General features: G+C 33.7%; 1 protein-coding gene across 1 annotated transcript in view; it reads right to left on the minus strand.

Annotated features, from left to right (window-relative positions):
- Window positions 1-20,488, minus strand: part of Dcaf10 (DDB1 and CUL4 associated factor 10) — a 46,469-nt gene that overhangs the window by 18,551 nt on the left and 7,430 nt on the right. The window contains exons 2-3 of the mRNA XM_076845793.1: window positions 16,131-16,244; window positions 2,880-3,077 (exon numbers count right to left, since the gene is read on the minus strand). Coding sequence (XP_076701908.1) covers window positions 2,880-3,077; window positions 16,131-16,244 — 312 coding nt within the window. The remainder of the gene's footprint in view (window positions 1-2,879; window positions 3,078-16,130; window positions 16,245-20,488) is intronic.

A 20,488-nucleotide genomic window follows, 5' to 3' on the forward strand; every position in this document is an offset into this window, starting at 1 on the left:
CAAGGTGTATGTTTTTCGTAATTTCATCAAAGTTTTCAATATATTTGCATACGGTTGATTTTGTCATCTTACTCTCTATATTTTGTTAAAGCTCCTTTTTCATTGCTATTATGATTTTTGGTGTGGGGGATCAAACCCAAGGCTTGACACATGCTACTTAAGCAACATTGCTACACTTCCAGTCCTCATTGCTATTATTATTTGTTTTCTATTTTCTCTTGATGAGTATTTTTTAAAAAATATTTGTTGATTGACCTTTATTTATTTATTTTTTACTTATATGTGGTGCTGTGACTCGAACCCAGTGCCTCATGCATACCAGGCAAGTGCACTACCATTGAGTCATAACCCTAGCCCTCTCTTGATGAATCTTGTCAGAGAATTACCAATTATTTCAAACAACACTTTAGAAAAATCCTTTTTATTATATCATCATTTTCAATCTTAATTTTTAAATTTTTTTTTGTTGTAGTTGGACATAATACCTTTATTTATTTATTTTTTTGTGGTGCTGGGGATCGAACTCAGGGCCTCGCACATGCTAGGCAAGTGCTCTACTGCCGAGCCACAACCCCAGCCCTAAATCTTATTAATTTTATTTTTGTTATATCCATATATCCACTTCTTTTTTGGTATCAGGGATTGAGCCCAAAGGCACTTTACTAATGAGCTACACCCACAGCCCTTTTTGAGAAAGGGTCTCACTAAATTGCTTAGGGCCTTGTTAAATTGGTGAGGCTGATCTCAAACTGGCAAATCCTACTCCCTCAACCTCCTGAGTAGCCAGTATTATAGGCATGTGCCACTACTCCCTGCTGTGGGGGCTGAACCCACGGGGGTGGGGGGCTTAATCACTGAGCAATATCCCAGCCCTTTTTTATATTTTTATTTAGAGACAGGGTCTTGCTGAGTTGCTTAGGGCCTTGCTGAGTTGCTGAGGCTGGCTTTGAATTCTAATCCTCCTGGCTTAGCCTCCCAAGCTGCTGGGATTACAGGTATGTGCCCCTGCACCTGGACATACATCTACTTTTACTGGGTTTATCCTTTTAGTTTTCATGTTTTTTAAGTAAGTTCATCAATTTTCAGTCTACCTTCTGACATTCTGAATTACTTAGGAAATGAGTTTATAAGTCTCTAAAGATGGGGAGAGAATTTCTTTTCTTTTCAGTACTGGAGATTGAACCCAGGGGTGCTCTACCACTGAGCTATATTCCCAGCCCTTTTTATTTCGAGAAAGCATCTCATTAAATTACCTAGGTTGGCCTTGAACTTTTGCTCCTCCCACCTCAGTCTTCCAAGTAGCTGGGATCATAGGTGTGAGCTACTATGCCTCGCTAGTTTTACTTTTAAATCCAATTTAACACTATTTTTTAACTGGCTAGTTTAGTTCATATATATCTATCATTACTGATGTCTAGGTTGATGTGTAGGTTATGTGCCTACCATATTTCTGTGCTATCTTACTTACCTTTTTTTTTTTTTTGGCGGGGGTGGGGTGTGACTGGGAATTAAGCTAAGGATGCTTTACCACTGAGGTAAAGCTACATCCTCAGTGTTTTTTATTTTGAGACAGGGTCTCACTCAGTTGCTGAAGGTCTTGCTAGGTTGCAGAATCTAGCCTGAAACTTGTGATCCTCCAGATTTAACATCCTGAGATGCTGGGATTACAGGTATACACCACTATGCCTGGCACCTGTTTATTTTTTAAATGAATCTTTTTTTCTCCCCTTCTTCTCTATTTCTACTGTCTTATTAGTTTTTTTATCCTTCTATAGATTTGGAAATTGTCATTTTTATTTCTGTTCAAATTTTCTTTCTAGATTATAAAATACACATTTGCCTCTAAATTCTAACATATATGTTTATGTTTGTCTAAAGATGATCAATAGCTGTATCCTCTACTCAAAATGCACATCTAGAAATCTTTAATATTATCCCCTTTTTACATATGACCTCTGAAGAGCGTATTTAAAAATAATCCTGATGTGTTACTATATTATCATTTCACCAGTTTGCAATAGGTATATTTTAACTATTTCTCAAACTTCAATTTTCAAATAATCAAATTCTCTATTAGAAAACATTTTATTCAAATGCTTCTCAATGGAGGTATAACCTGCATTTTAGGTGAGTCAACTGGTCCAAAGTGAAAAATAGCCTGTGTACTGCAGGATGTTTAGAAACTATGGTCCTACCAACAAATGCCATAGATATCCTCCCTTTTCCCCAACAATGATAACTCAAACTGCCCCATACTGTGTTTCCAAACATTACTTTCAGGATCAGTATCACTTCACTTGAGAATACTCTTTTAATGCATGAAAAAAAAATCGCAAAAATTACAAAATAAATAGATTTAGAACAGAAGGGACAAAGAGTAAGAAATATTTTAGTTTCACAAAGGAAATAATAAAAACATTTTTCCTTAAACTCAGGAAATTCATTTTATACAGCAGTTTTCAATCATTAGCTATATGCCTTGGTCTCTTTACCATACAAAATTTTTGCTTACTTAGTTTTTGATTTTTGCAGTGTTAGGCATCAAACCCAGGGCCTCATGTGCACTAGGCAAGGATGCTATCACTGAATCATACCCTGAACTCCAAAGTTTTCAGTTGTAATATGATTAAGTAACAAAAGATGGAATCACTTTTTGTTTTTTCTAAAGCCAGTTTTTTTTTTCTTGAGGCTTCAGTAGAATACTGAATTTGTTCACCATTTTATCTGTTTATTTTTGTGGTACTGGGGATTGTGGTATTCAGGCCTCATACATGCCAGGCAAGTGCTCTACCACTGAGCCATATCCCCAGTCCTGCTCACAATTAAAAAAAAAAAAATGTTTTTATTCATAATCCTAATATGGTCTCCTAGTTACAAACCTGTTAGTGTCCCAAATAATGACATTTCCATCAAATCCTGATGTTACTAAGAGTCTTGTATTAGTATCGTATTCGATGTTCTTCACCCAGCTAGTGTGACCATGTAAAGTGCATACTTTGGTGTTCAATTTTCTCAGATCCCATAATGCTATTGTAGTGTCATCAGAGCAGGTAGCGAACAGCCGGTTATCAAGAAATCTACAAAAGCAGAAAAGAAAAACTGGTTTATTTAATCTCTTCTTGAGGAAAATTTGTTGAGAAACGATCTCTATATTACCTAATCAAGAAAGAGGAAAAACAAATGACTATAAACTCACTGTACAAATCTAGTGATTCTGATATACAATTAACTGTAAGTATAATTTACATAATCACAGGGCCAGGCCACTAAGATTTAATAAAAGCCACAATGTAATTTGATCCATTTCCTTTAAATTACTGATGTTTTTTGGAACTGGAAGTAGGCATAGGTAGACAGAATAGAAGGAAAGAACTTAATAATGAGAAATATTTACTCTGCTACAAGTAACATCCCTTTAAATCTAGAATATTTACATTAAAAATGCTTTTCAAATTGCCATCATTTTAATTTATTAATTCAAAGGCATTCCCCAAGGAATCTCATTTAGCAACATTTTATTAGGACCAGTTAAGATTACAGGACAGACTTATTTGAAACACTCTTATAATTTAGACTTTTTATTTTGCACTAATTTCTCAATCCTTAGCAAGAATATATTTTTATACATTTACTTAAAAGATAGCAAAGTTAACATTAACCCTTAAACTGGTTTAATTTAACATTAGGATGATCTCTCTAATATATAGTGTTATACACAACTTTCTTAATCTCTTGCAAAAGAAATAAAATCTAGAGATCCTTCCAAGATAAAACCATACAAATTCTTGTCAGAAATTAATTTCAATATCCACAAATACCATTGTGACCTCAAAACTTATCCTGGTTTTAAAATTCCAGGCCCATCTTCCCCCTGCCCCTTGATATGGCTAACTCTTGCTTTCTTTTTAATATTTAGCTATCATCCCTTCCAGGAAGCCTTCCCTTTCTGTCAATATGGGGTAGATCTACCAATTCTCTTAGTTCCCAAATCATTCTACACTTGTATCATAATACCTCAAACTACAGTGGAAGAAATAACTTTACAAAGCTATAAACTCCTTGAAGGCTGCCTAGTTCATGGTTAGAATTGTCGTACCCAAACAGTGCCAGGCACATAGGCATCAACAAATATATATTAAATAAATAAGAAGTGTTCACTACTTAGTGAAGTCATTATAAATACATAATTACATAAAATAATTATGTGGAATAAAAAAAAGAAAGAGGATGACTAGGAAAGACTTCATGGTGGTCTCACTGGTACCAACAAAAGATAAGCAGGAACTCCAAGTAGCCAAGAGATAAGCAAAGGTACAGAGACAAGAAATGCTACTTGCGGGAAAATAGAGACAGGTAGGGGACATATCATGGATTTATTCCATAACAATCCCCAAAAAACAATTTTTTTAATTATAAGTTTTTCTTGAAAATATTTTTAAATGGGAAAAAATACATCACCAAAAATAACCAGTTATTGATGTTCAGCTTAATTTCTGCATTTTAAAACCAACACCTCAATTTATTTTACCATCTCATTAAAGATTTATCAACAAAATTATTTTTTTTCTCAGTTTTTGTTTCTCTTTTAGCTTTTATCAACAAAATCACTTTTTGGGGGGCGGTGGGTGGGACAGGGTACAGGGACTGAACCCAGGGCCTCCAGCATGCTAGGCAAGTGCTCTACCACTGAGCTACATACCTACCCTGCAGTATTATCTTTATTATTGTGTTGTAAAATCTCTTTTTTTTTTTTTAAGTGGACACAATATCTTTATTTTACAATTATGTGGTGGTGCTAAGGATCAAACCCAGTGCCTCGTGCATGTGCATGCTAGGCGAGCACTCTACCACTGAGCCACAACCCCAGCCCATAAAAATCTCTTTATAGTAAAGATATTTGAGATTTAAAAATACAATATATTTCATACATTTTCCACATACATTCCTATCTTTTAACGTAGTCTATGTTTTCTAATTACATCAAAATTTTAATTCTTTTATCATTAAATCTATTTTTTCTCATGTAGATTTACCTTTACTAATGAGGCTTTGCAAAGTACAACTAGTTCAATGGCTTTCATACTTGATGGAATTTTATGAGTGAAAAAAAAATACACTCCAAAATATTTTAGGGCTGGGGATTACAGTACAGTGGCAGAGCATTTGTCTTAACATTTGCAAGGTCCTGGGTTTGATCTCTAGCACCACAAAACAAATAAAAATCTTAAAAAATACAAAAGGCTACTGGAAAGTAAGTCAACCTTAATGAGTATCTTCATACACTTGAAATATGTATAAATATACTACCAAATATATTTTATTCAGTCTACAAAAATATTAATATATGTATTAACAACTTCAGTGTGCACTGCTAATTCTAGCAACTTGGGAGGCCTAAGGCAGAAGGATCACAAATTCAAGGCCAATCCAGGGAACTTCTTTGTCTCAAATTTTCAAAAAAATAAAAATAAAAAGGACCAGGATGTAGCTCAGTGGTAGAGCAACCCACGACTAAATCCCCAGTATTGCAAAACAAAAAAAACACCTCAGTGAGATTATATTGCTGTGGTTCACAGTGCTCCCCCTGATGGTTTTTTTATTTGTTTGCTTTGCAGTCCTGGAGACTGAGCCCAGGTGTCTACCAATAAGCTCATTCCTAGCTCTGTTTTGAGGCAGGGCCTCACAAAGCCGTCCAGGCTGGCCTTGAATTTATGATATTCTTGCCTCAGGTTCCTGAGTAGCTGAGATTATGGGGATTATAGGCATATGTCACAGTGCCTGGTCACTTGAAGGGTTTTAAGGAAGACAGCAAGATGATTAGAGAATAGTTTCAGGGATCTCTCCTAGATGACTAAGTTCCCAAACTCTTGGATTTTATAAAAAATAAAGTAAGATGGGGGACCAGTTTTTAAATTTTTGTTATAGAATCAGTTGAAAAAAATAAATGTTACATAAAAGGATATTTAACTTCAAAATGCAGAAAAAATATAATCTTGGCAAAAAAGTTAACAGTTTTGAGTTGAGTGCGTTTACCTTAATGAAAAATTCAATACTTTGACTTTTGTTGGCTTGTTTTGTACCTTTAACAAAACAAGAGAATCATTGGCAAAGAGAATAATTCATAGACTACTAACAATGCTGATGAGATCAGTTATAGCACCTAGGACAGCTTTAATCCCCAAATAAGCAGATGTAGAAATGTAAAATATTAGAGAAGTTCTCGGAAACGTGGCCCTGTCCTCTCACACTAAAACTCAGTATGTAATAATTGTAAAATATTTATAACTCCACAGTCCTGAAAATAGGAGACACCTTACATATACTGAAATCTATGTGTTTCTGCATCACCGAACTTCTCTAAATGTCCCTACCAAACTTCAACATATGGTTATAACAACTCTGGATAAACTGACATTTGGATTATATTGAAGTAGGTCTTCATTATCAGAGAATAATTGGCTAAAGGAAAAAAGTAATTGAATGAGAATTCTCTTAAAGTAGGTGCTGACATTTCAATGTCTAAATGAAAATGGTGTTGAGTACCTTAAAAAATTTAAACTAAAAATTACAAAAATAATTTTTTTTCTATTTATGTAACCATGTGCAAATTCTGAGAGCAAGAATAAACTAAATTTAGGGTTTGAAATTTTGAAATTTTGACAGCATACACCCATGTCATATTTGAACTCTGTATAAATCAAAATGAGTGTAATTTTTAAATAAATATTCAAAGGCTTTATCAATTTTCCCAAAAGCCCTTCCTTAGTCCTGTGAGATAGTCACATCATCTTTGAGGTGTCTGTCATTATTTCTGTTATTTTTATTTATTCTAATTGATAATTTGTCTATCTAAATCCAATCCTCACTTACCAATGATTTTGTATGTAACTTAACCAGTTCTCTAATATCACTTTTAGGGTTTTGTGAAATTCTTTGTCCTTTACAAGAAAAATTCCATGTTCCCACGGATACACACTGCATTGCATCATATTGTTTTAAATACAACAATCAGCAAGAGAGCAACAAAACCAGTGGAAGAAATAGAGCCTGGGATATTTAAATGGGTATTAGTAAATATTCTTACAATGACTTCAGGGCTTCTCTCTATGTCCTCATAATAGGGTGATCTGAATTGCTGAATGGACTCTCAAATCTAAGTACTGAGTCCACATGAATGAGAAAGAAGTAAACCTGTCTGATTGGTGTACATATTTAAGTTACAGACTTTTCCCTATCTCAAAACATGAAGTAGCAGAAAACAATCTCCACAACTACTTATGTTTTTATTTCACAAGATATGTAATCTACAAAACTAAGAAATGAACTAGAAGACATTTCCAAATATGTGCAAAACGACTATATAGAACCAAACAAGAACAGGTATGCCCACATCTCTGAAGAGTACAATGAAGTAGTCTAATGGAGCTGAATATGAATTTCATTTCTACCACCTGCTATATATATATGACCTTAGGTAAGTCGCTTTATTTGAGTTGCAATTTCTCTATTTCTTAAAACTGGTACAATATCTGTCTTACATAGGAACACTCTAAAGAATGAACAAAATAATGTATTAGAAGTTCTTCCCGGGCTGGGGTTGTGGCTCAGTGGTAGGGTGCTCGTCTTGCATGTGTGAGGCACTGAGTTCGATCCTCAGTACCATATAAAGATAAATAAAATAAAGGTAATGTGTCCATCTGTAACTACAAAATTTAAAAAAAAAGTGCTTCACAGAAGGTTTGGTTTATAGTAAGATCTCAAAAAACGAAAGTTAGTATTATTAATAAGTAACGCACACTTCAGCTCATGCATCAGAAGACCCCTTCAGACCCTCGCTGAAAACTCTTAAGTTAGATGTATTTCTAAACAAGCTTCAAAATCCATTTTTCTATTCAACAAATCAGAAGAAGCAGATTCAAATTCGTTGGCATGGGGTGCTGTGGCAGGCACATAATGACAGCAGCAAATGAAAGCTGACATTGACAAAGAACAAATTTTAACAGCAGATTAGTCAAAGGTCATTTTGAGTAGGGGCAAACATCTTGATAAAGTCTATTCTTTTTGAGGTGAGAAAAATTTATATGGTAAAATATTAGAAACAGAGAAAATTATTAATAATATAGCAAACATCTGTGATACCCACCACCCAGCTTTATCGAATTTTAACATTTTGTTATATTTCAGGTTTTTTTTTAACATTACGAACACAGTTGAAGTATATTGTGTATCCCTCCCCAAACCCATTCCCCTCCCTCCCTCTCTCCAGAGGGAACCACTATCCAAAATTTGTTGTTATTCCCCATGCAAGTTTTTAATATCATGAATTCATATATATGTATCAAGCAATAATTTAACATATTATTTTGCATCCAATTTATTCTGTAAAAGTTTAATGAGCACCCACTCACTATGTATGAGGCACAGTTCTAGGTGCTAGAATAAAACAGAGAACAAACACATGCTTTCATCAAGCTCATGTTTGTGAAGTTTTCAAACTTTATATAAATGGTATCACACTGTATAGTTTCATTCTACAATTTGCTTTTCTGCCTTGATCTTAACATTTCTGAGGTATGTATCAGATGTCGATGCTTTTAATTAATTTAACTGATGTATAGTATTCCATTGTAAAGTATATCAGAATTTATTTATGTTTTCTCCTCTTGATGGACATTCAAATTATTCTTAGCTCTTCTCTACCACTAATGATGCTAAAATGAACTTTCCATTCTTTACATACCTTTGTTCACAAGTGCATTCTCTTAAAAATAATGATCTTCAATTTTACAAGATATTGCCAAACTGCTTTTCAAAGTAATTTTTACCAATTTATACTCCAATAATATCTAAGAGTTCCTATTTCTCATCATCTTTGCCAATACTTGATATTTCTTCACTGTTATTTTTATTTGTATTTCCACAACTAGTAAATTTGAATATCTTTCCATATTTATTCTCTTATGTGATTCTCTTATTTTTGTTATAGGGTTATTGTCTTATTTATTCTAGATATTAATCTTTCTTGAGTATGATATTGAAAATATCTTTAACTAGATTATATCTTCTCATACTGTTATATTGTCTATAGTAAAATAGAATGAAGTCTTAAATCTTTATGTAGCTGCGCTTATCAATCCTTATGATTTGTGCTCTTAGTGTCTCAATAATCTTTTCTCATATTTAAGACACAAACATATTCTATACTTTCTTCCAAAGCTTTAAAGGCTTGCTTTCATAATTAGGTCTTTAACTGGAAGTTATTTTCACTTATGGTATAAGCAGAGATCTAATTTTATTTATATATCCAAGTCATATGTTTTATATATTTAAACTTTTCTTTTCTATTTTTCCTCCTATCAATTTGTAATGCCTCTGCTATCATATATAAATTTTTCATATATCCATAGGTCTGCTTCTAAGAGCTCTATATTCCAATATACCATCACTTAATCTCTCCCTGTCCTGAGACTACATTTGATACCTGAATGGGGTGATTACTTCCATCTTTTTCCCCCCCTTTTCATTTTTGCAGTACTGAGAATAGAACCCAGGAGTACTTTACCCATTGAGCTACATTCCCAGTCCTTTTTATTTTTTTGGTGTTGGGGATTGAACCCAGGGCCTTGTGCATGCCAGGTAAGCACTCTACCAACTGAGTTATGTGCCCAGTCCTCCTTTTTTATTTTTTAAGATAGGGTCTTGCTAAGTTCCCCAGGCTGGATTTGAATTCACCAAGGCTGGCCTTGAATTTGTAATTCTCCTGCCTCAGCCACCCAAGCTGCTGGAATTACAGATACGCATTATTATGCCCAGCTCTTACTCCCATCATCTTAAGTCCTCCAAAATTCTCTCAGCAATTCTTGGCACACTGATGCTCAATATGAATTTTAAAATTAAGCTTTATGAAAAATTTGTTGAATTTTTACCCTACACATGCACGAGGACTGGTCTATAGTAAGATAATCACAAAGAAGATTTTCTGACATCACTTTACCCAATGCCAGTCTAGATGAACAAAATGGCTTCTTTACAGACTGCCTTTATGTTGAAAGTGAACTCTTTGGTGTCTTACGCAGAGTTTCCTGTTAGAATCTTTATTTTGAACTGGCCCTAAAATTAATTCTCCTGTTCCCTGTACTTCTCACACTTGTCAAAACAGAAGCTTTGCCAGGTGTAGTGGAGCACACCTGTAATCCCAGTGGCTCAGGAGGCTGAGGCAGGAGGATTGGGAGTTCAAAGCCAGCCTCAGCAAAAGTGAGACCCTAAACAATTCAGTGAGATCCCATCTCTAAATAAAATACAAAATAAGGCTGGGGATATGCCTCAGAGGCCAAGCCCCTGAGTTCAATCCCTGGTCCTTGCCCTCCCCCCAAAAAAGCTTTGAGTTTTCGGGTGATCTGCACTTGGCAGATGCTTCTGGGCTAAAAGCTAGCGGAACACCTGTTTAATCCTTTGCATTCATTTGTTATCATTCTTTGTTATCCATTCAACTATATATTTTAAAATATATGTATATGCACACACGCGCGCGCACACACACACACACATATGGATAAAATACTTTACTCAGCATTTGCATTTTTATTAGGAAAGATTATTTAGGATATTTAACAATTTTCTACAGGCTAGTTTTTATCTGGCCAATTTACAAGTATTAGAACTGTACTAAAGCCAGGCACTGTGGCACATACCTGTAATCGGGAGGCTAAGACAGGAAGACTGCGAGTTCAAGCCAGCCTCAGCCATTTAGTGAGGCCTTAAGCAACCCAGTGAGACCTTGTCTCTAAATATAAAAAAAAAAGGTATATGGAGATATGGCTCAGTGGTTAATGCCCCTAGGGTTCAATCCCCTACCCCCCAAAATAAAACAACTTAAATATTTCACTATAGTTTGACACAGTGGCACACACCTATAATCCCAGCAATTTGTGAGGCTGAGACAGGGAAATCAAAAGTTCAGGACAGCCATGACAATTTAGCAAGACCTTGTCTCAAAATAAAAGTAAAAAGGATTAGGGATGTTACACATGGTAGAGCACCCCTGGGCTCAATTCCAGTACCAGCAATAAAATAAAATAAAATATTCTCATTATGACTGTAAACTTGTAACTCTTAATATTGGTTTTGCTCTGTACATTTAAAAGCTATGTTTACGGTACATAAAAGTTCATGATTATTTTATCTTTTTGGCAGATTTCTCCTTTTATATGTACTGTTGTTTTATCCTTATTAATGCCTTTGTTGTTTCACCTGTCTCATAGTGATAATCTCCTACTTCTGGTTAGTTTGGTATCTCTAAAATGAATATATAATGATTTTGTTTTTTATTCAAATTGTTGACTATGTGTTTTTTAATAAAGAATATCAACACATTTATATTTACTGTGAACTATTCATATTTTTGGAACCCTTTCTTTTTTTTTTCCTTTCTGGTGTGGGGGATTGAACCCAGCAGTGCTTAACCACTAAAGCACTTCTCCAGCCCATTTTTTTAAATTTTAAAATTTTGAAATAGGGTCTTGCTAAGTTGCTGAGGCTAGCCTCAAACTTGTGATTCTCCTGCCTCATTTAGGGCCCGTTGCCTCAGCCTCCTGAGTTGCTGGGATTATAGGCATGAACCACCATGTCTGGTCCCTTTCTACTTGTTTTCCATTTATTCCCTCTTTCCTTTGCTTTAATTTTTTTTTTTTTTTTGTAACTTCTTATAGCTTTCCTATCTTCTAATGATCAAGTTTTCAATATTCTCTCCCTGCCTTTGGTTTATTTTAAAGTTGTAACTTTTATTTCCATCACTTCAGGGTTTTTTATTATATATATTTAATTATGCATTAATTTTAAAGCATTTGAAATTACTTAATATTACCATCTTCTTCCTAAACATGGTTAAAAGGTCTTAATATATTACATCTTCACACTGAACAAAACTCTCCCATATAGTCAATCTATTTGTTTTCACTGTCTAGAGCTATACTATGCAATTTGGTAGCCATTAGTCAGTCACATGATGAAAAAAATGAAAGTAAACTATCTTAATAATTTTTATATTTGATTACATGTTAAAAGGATAATATTTTGGACATTTTGAGTTATATGCTATTAAAGATTAATGTTGGGGCTGGGGATGTGGCTCAAGTGGTAGCGCACTCGCCTGGCATGCGTGTGGCCCGGGTTCGATTCTCAGCACCACGTACAAACAAAGATGTTGTGTCCGCTGATAACTAAAAAATAAATATTAAAATTCTCTCTCTCTCTCTCTTTGAAAAAAAAAAAGATTAATGTTGTCTCTTTTCTTTTTTTTTTTTAACATAACTACTATAAAAATTGATAATTACATGTGGCCAACATTACATTTGTATTGGATATTGCTAAATCCAGAGGTTTGTTTTTTTTTAATTATTGTTACTGTTTTGCAGTACTGGAGATCAAACTCACAGCCTTGCACACACTAGGAAAGCTCTCTTCCTATTGAGTTATATCCCCAGCCCTAGTTTTTTTGTTTTTGTTTTATTCCTCTTTGAGATAGGGTATTGCTTAGCTGTTCAGGCTGGCCTTGATCTTTGGGGTTCAAGCAATCCTCCTGCCACAGGCTCCCTCCTTGCTGGTACTACAGGCCTGCTCAACCATGCTTGGCTTTGAGTTTTAGTTTTAAATGTACCCCTCAAAAATCTCTAAATTATATTCTTTATGCTATTGACATTTAACCTAATTAAAATTATTCCATCTGGATTAATAGTTACTTGGAATATAATGTGGTACAGAACATTATTTTGCTTCTCTATTTAATCAGGCTTCTAATCTAAGTGGCTTTTAAATTTTTCCCTTGATCTTTGATATTCCCAAGTTTCTGCACAACATGTAGATTTATCTTTATTTAATTTGCTTTGTCTAAAGCTAACTTTCTGGGGCTGGGGATGTGGCTCAAGCGGTAGCGCGCTCGCCTGGCATGCGTGCGGCCCAGGTTTGATCCTTAGCACCACATACAAACAAAGATGTTGTATCTGCCCAAAACTAAAAAATAAATATTTTAAAAAATTCTCTCTCTCTTTAAAAAAATAAATAAATAAAAAAATAAAGCTAACTTTCTTTTTAAAATATTTTTCTTAGTTGTATATGGTCAAAATACCTTTATTTTTTTACTTATTTATTTTTATGTGGTATTAAGGATTGAACTCAGTGCCTCACATGTGCTAGGCAAGTGTTCTACCACTGAGCTACAACCTCAGCCCTAAAGCTAACTTTTTTTTGGTACTGTGAATTGAACTCAAAGGTGCTCAACCACTGCACGACATCCCCAGCCCTATTTTGTATTTTTATCTACAGACAGGGTATCACTGAGTTGTTTAGTGCCGTGCCATTGCTGGGGCTAGCTTTAAACTTGCAATCCTCCTGCGTCAGCCTCCAAAGCCGCTGGAATGATAGCATGCGCCACCGATAGGGGCCCTAAAGCTAACTTTTGATTTAAGAAGTCTGGTCCCTCTCCAATACTAAAAATTTTATGCCATTATCAAATTAATTTTCCACCAATCCTTGAAAAAAACTTTTTTTTTGCAATCCTTCCTATACATTGGAGTCTCTCAATTAATGCTGTCTTTTAACTGCTTACATTTAAAAAAGTTTTTTTCCCTGTGCTCTGTCTGAAATTTTTAGTACTATTTTCTAACTCATTAATTAATTCATCTATCATATAAAGGGTAAAGTCTATCTCATCTACTGGGGTTTTTTTTGGGGGGGTACTGGGGTTTGAACTCAGGAGCACTCAACCACTGAGCCATATCCCCAGCCCTATTTTGTATTTTACTTAGAGACAGGGTCTCAATGAGCTGCTTAGCACCTCATTTTTGCTGAGACTGGCTTTAAACTCACAATCTTCCTTAGCCTCCCAAACCGCTGGGATTACAGTTCTGTGCCAACACTCCTGGCTTCGGAGTTTTTTATTTTTAATTTTGGTGCTAAGGATTAAACCCAGGGTCTCACATATGCTAAGCATGTTCTCTTTCTCTGAGCTATACAACCCTACAATCGGGCTTCCAACCCTACAATTGAGCCAGCTCTAAATATACCCCTGCTACTCAATGGTAGGAATCAAATCCAGGGCTTTGTGTATGTTACACAAGTGCTGTACCATTAGCTACACTCTCAGCCCCTCTCCCTCTTTTTGAGTTTTTAATATACCAACTACATTTTAAATTTCCAAGTATTCTGGCTGGTTCTTTACTATATTGATGTGTTCTTGTTTAAGCTGTTGGTTTTATAACTTTGAATTCTCTTTGAGAGAATTCATTTCTTTGAGCATCCTAAAAAAAAAAGTTTCAAAGTTTCTCCCAATCAATGGAATACTATGCAACTGTTAAAAAGAATAAGATCATCCCATGGATACTAATATGGAATGATCTCTATATTCAGTGAAAAAGACAAGGCATATAATAATGTAGAATGCTACCATTTATATAAAATATATGTACGTATATATTTATATGGTTGTACATGCATAAACTATCTTAGAAAGGAGAGCAAGAAATTGGTAATAGTGGTTGCCTCTGGGGAGGGAAACTGGGTGGCTAGGCGACAGAGGTGGAAATAGACTTACTTTTCACTGTTTACCCTTTTGTACCTTTGAATTTTGTACCACGTGCATGTATTACCTAGTCAAAGAAAAAATAAATAATTTATTTTTTAAAATAAAGACTTTGTTGGACTACTCCATAAATTAATTTCATCCAGAGACAATGCCTGTTCTGGTGGTTGATTCTGTTATAATATTAATTTTAGATGTCTCCATGAATTTTGGAGTTTTGGTTATAGGCCAGAGTAGGAAAAGTTTTTAACTTTTTTCTGTCTCCCTATTTAATGTTTTTAAGAGTGTCTACACTTGGCCATTTGGGGTCCATGTCTACAGCCAGGGTTTATAATGACATTTCAGGGCTTCAGTTTCAAGATATTGGAAATATCACACATAACATTCAGTCACTGATAGGATAAGCGGCTTTATTCAATTCTTATTGATGAGGCTGAGTATTTATCAGCTAAAATCTATAGCACCAACTAGTAAAGAACTTTTGCCTTTTTTTCAGACTTTCACCAATGAGACAAAGATTCCAACTAAACACTTGGATTCATGTACTGATTCTGACTCTGGTTCCTGCCTCACAAAAAACTAACATTTTTAATTATTTTACCTGAATGCAACAAAACCATTAGATATCAATGCTAGAATGAAACCCAGTAGGCCTATGGTTTCAGACCAGCTCAAAGTTTATCTGTGCTCCATTCCTGGACCACAAAAATGTTTATATTATTTCAGAACCTGGCTATATTTTTTGTGCTATTTAATTTTAATTTACTGTTCTATTGTGTTTGGAGCAAAGTGGTTATATCAAAACTCAGTATGTTACCTTGACTGGAAGTAATTTCCTCAATTTTTTTGTTTATAGAATATTTAAATAATCATAAAAGTAACACAATCTCATTTCATACAGTTTATAAAATTAAAGATAATCCATTCATTCCAACTAAACTACTGTTAGCACTTTAAAGCATTTCTTTTTAATCTTTTTCTTCTGCTTTATTTCATATTTGCACAATTTTATCATTATTTTATTCTATATCATCCCAACCATTTGACTATGTTGCTATGTAGTCTCTACAACCATTGATGACTGCATATTAACCCACCAAACCATTCAATTGTAATTTACTTCCCACATTAATGAGAATATAAGGAGCTTCAACAATGCTACAAAGAAATTCTCTATGGTGGTGTGCTGAGAAATGTTAACCAACAGGATTGCCATAATTCTACACAGATTATTAGCACAAAAGGCATTATAGCACTAGCATAATACATGGCGAGGTTCATAATGATGGCTTGATATACAAAGAGAAAAGAAACAACAACAACAACAACAAAAACCACCATGGAAGTGAACAGTATATTTCAAAAAAATTCCAATCCAAAATAAATAGTAAATTTTATAATTAAAGGAATAAACTTTATAAGGAATTAGAATCACAATTTACACACATGGATCACTGAGGGACAAGGCATGACATATTTTCACTAACTTATAAAACAACACTTTGAATCACACTTATCAAGTTCATATGTTCACTATAATACTGATATTATTTACCTGATATTATTTACACAGTCTTCGTGAGCTTCAGAAAGTGTTTTTATGTGCTTTGAAGATATAGGGTCAAACAGGAGAACTTCAGTCTGTTCACAAGCAACTGTCAGAACTGACCTGAAAGCAAGTAACACATTTCTCTTGTTTAGTTTTCTAGCATTTGCTAGTTATTGATAATCACATCCACTGTGAGAAAGAATAATAGGAAATGGTACTCTCTCTCTCATACATGTGATGGGATGTAAAACAGTAGACCTAATGTTTGCAAAGTACCTCTAGTACTCGTATATATCAAAAATTTAAATATGCACAATTTCTGACAATATTTTCTGAAAATTTAAATCAAGAGAAATAATCATTATAAATACAAAGAAAAATTAATAATAAGACATGCTTCACTTAAAATGGAGAAACTGAAAATAATCTAAATGTACATGAAAAGAAGATGAAAATAAATAAGCCATGGTATGTAACAGCACTCCTCCCTCACCCATAGAGAATACATTCCAAGACACCCACATTATGATGTCTGAAACTGCAGATAGTACCAAACCCTATGTATAGTTTTTTCATACACACACACACATACACACACACACACACACCTAAATAAATTTAAATAAAATAAATTTAATTTATAAATTAGACACAGTAAGAGATTAACAACAATTACTACTAATAAAATAGAACAAAAAAATCATAAAAATATGCTTTAGTAAGTTATGTGAATGTGGGCTCTCAAAATTTTATTGTACCGCACATCTAGCAACCTCAGCATATGATTTTTTTTTTTTTTTTTTGGTCTTTCCTTATTGAGAACTTTCACCTTTTTACTTAAAGGCCATATTTTATGGTTTGTCATTGGCATATCCAAATTGCTAGCATTACTACTCTTGCACTTTTGGGTCATTATTAAGTAAAATAAGAGTTATTTGAACACGAGCACTGTGATGCCATGACAGTCAATCTAAGTGCCTAATGGGTGGGTGGGTAGTATATGCTGTGTGGATGCTAAGGACAAAGGGACCATTTACATACTAGGTAGGACAGAGATGGCTGATGAGATTTCATTCAGAGATTTCATTAAACTATGCAGAATGTCGTAAAATTTAAAATTTATTAATTTCTTGAATTTTTTATTACAATCTTTTTGAACTGTGGTTTACTATGGATAATTTTTTACTCAAAAAGTAAAACCATGGATTCAGAAAACTTGCATACCATGCAGAAATAAAAAAGAAAGAGGTATTTTTACCTGGATATGAAAGAACTCCAAAATACATTTAAAAAAATAGTTGTAGATAAACATGCATATATGAATAAACTCAGTGAAAAAATATATAAACAAATAATATGTCTCTTCATCGGTTATCTATAAAATGTATTGAAAAAGGTCTGGCTTACATCACCAAGTCTATTAGATATAAACTTATCAGACTTTTCCTTTATAATTTTTAGTTTTCTTCCTTCTGGCTTTCCCTATTGTAAGTTATAGTTTTACAAAAGTTTTATCAACTCAATTTTGATTTGTGAAAATCCAATGTCTTTTATTTAAAGTTTCAATTTTTCTATGGGCACTTCTCCTTCAGATTCAGATCTAGCAAATGAAATCCTAAGTTTCTGAAACCTCAAGTCTTCCCAGTTTTCAATACCAATAACAGATTTTTTTTTTTAACAGGGTCTTGCTAAGTTATTGAGACCAGCCTCAACTTGAGATCCTCCTGCCTCAGCCTCAGCCTCTCAAGTCCCTGGGATTACAGGTGTGCAGCACTATGCCTGGCTAATGGAAATGTATACACACAAGATGAAAGTGCATAAGACAAAATTTTAAATAGTCAACTGTTTCTATTCAGAACAAATTTTTTAGATAAAGCCGGAAACAGAAAAACCTCTACTAAATTGAAAATTTTTTCTTTATTTAGTTATCATGTAATTGTCCTTTAAAAGATATTACCAAAAACCCTTTTATGAGATATACGAACTTCAAAGTTTAATAATACCTGAAGGATTTTGACATGGTTTGAATGTGTTCTCCAAATTTTATGTGCCAGCAACTTGGTTCCCAATATAGCAGTGTTAAGAAGAGGACTTCTGGGAGGTGACTGAATCATAAGGGCTCTGTTCCCATGAATGGATAAGTCCATTCATGAATTAACAGGTTACTGTAGGAGTGGCTTTGATATAAAAGTGAGTTCTCTCTGGCATGCTTACTCTATCTCACCACTTGATGCCCTCTGCCATGTTATGATATAAGCAAAAGGTTCTTATTAGATACAAGCACCATGCTCTTGGACTTCTCAGTCTTCTAGAATCATCAGCTTAAGAATTCTCTTTCTTTTGGTGCTGGGTATTGAACTCAAGACTGAACTACATCCTCAACCCCCCACAATTCTATTCTTCAGAAATTATTCAGCTGTTGCATTCAGTTTTTGCAACAGAAAATAGACTAAGACAGGTTTTTATGCTAGTTAATCAACATGAGTAAAAATATTCAAATTAAAATATATCATTTCTAGAAGCCACTTTTTTGTTTAGTTAGAAGAGCCATGGAAGGAACTTTCCCACCTTTTGTGCATAAGTAAATGGATTAATGATTCTAAGAGATTCTTAAACATTATAAATAAAAGATCTATAAAATTAATAGTTATTGTTTTAAACCAGTTACATTTTTATACATGGTGTGATATGTAATTTTTCTAATAGAATCTATTCCAATATCAAATTCTACACTTTTCTCATTTATAATGCCATTTTTATCACGTATTAAGTTTTGGTTTTTATATTGTGTTCTGTGCAACACCACACTATCTTTTTTTCTAAAAGATTTATAGTATATTTGCTATATGGCAAATCAAGATCTTTTCATTGTTTTATAAACATTATTTTTCTTGGCTAAATCATATTTTTCCCCAAATGAATTTTATATATAGCATGTCAAGTCCTACTAAGAAATACTGTTGGGATTTTTTTAATGGGATACAGTGGCTACAGGTTAATGGGGTAGTATTTATAACAAAAATATTGAATCACCTCATAGAGTAACAATGTGTACCTTCATTATTTCTAGTTTAATTGCACTCCCATTAAGAATATACTCTGGTCAATTTCAGTCCTTGGAAATTACATGAGATTTATTTTTTGTGTGGCCTGATATTAATATAGCATATCATTTTTCATTTTGTTAAATCTAGCAGTAGTATGCCTTGACATCCTTTTACTTTAAAAAAAACTTCTACATTCTTATTTTCAGTAAGAAGTTTTTTAAAAATCTAACCAGGGCTGGGGATGCAGCCCACTGTAGAGTACTTGTCTAGCATGTGTGAAGCCATAGCTTCAATCCTTAGCACTACAAAATAATTTTAAAAATCTAACCAACAATCTGTCTTAATTGATTTACATTTAACATAATTACTAGTAATTTTTGAGTTTGAATCTATTATCTTAGTTTTTGCTTTCCATTTGTTCTGTTCTAGGTCCTGCTTCATCTTTCTTGCTTTTAAAATTTATTTTCACTATTCATATCTCACCCTATACTACTTAGTATATTAAATATACATTACCTTTTCCCCCCAGTGTATACCTAAGAGTTTATAACATGCATCAACTTTTTAAAAAAATGAAGTATGAATTATTAGTTCTATCACTTCCTGTATGATATAAGAACTTTAGTATATTTAAATTCCTCTTATTCCATTCTAATATCAAAATTTTTTTTTTTTTTTTAGTTATCAATGGACCTTTATTTATTTACATGTGGTGTCAGGGTCTCATTAAGTTGCTCAGACTGGCCTTGAATTTTCTGATTCTCTTGCCTCAGCCTTCCAAGTAGTTGGGATTACAAGTGAGTACCACTATGCCTGACTAAGGTATACTACTTACCAGTCTTAAAATTTGTGGCCTTGTAAGTGAAAATGAAAATTTTGTACAACTGTCACATATAGTTAAATGTAGTATTCAAAAGTTAAATAATCAGTGATAATATGAGTAGCTTATTTTCTAAATAAACCTACATAAATTATAAAAATACTCACCAAGTGGCATTAGTTGTAGTTCAAATTGTTCAACAAATTATTCTAGTAATTTCCAATCATTTATTAGCTTTGGAAACTATAGCTATAATCTTTTATTTGTCTTAGATATCCTTTTCTGAACCATGAATAGGAAACTGGATAAAGCTCCTCTAAGAATTTTCAATTTAAATTGATAGTCATGAATTAACCTGTAGTCTTGATAAGTTAAAAAAAAAAAATCACTCTTAACAGAACAGTGGCACACGACTAATCCCAGCTACTCAGGAGATTGAGGCAGCAGTATCACCAGCCTCAGCAACCCTCAAAATTAAATAAAAAGGGCTGGGAATG

The sequence above is a fragment of the Callospermophilus lateralis genome, chromosome 2, assembly GCF_048772815.1.
Source record: "Callospermophilus lateralis isolate mCalLat2 chromosome 2, mCalLat2.hap1, whole genome shotgun sequence".
Taxonomy (NCBI): Eukaryota; Metazoa; Chordata; class Mammalia; order Rodentia; family Sciuridae; genus Callospermophilus; species Callospermophilus lateralis.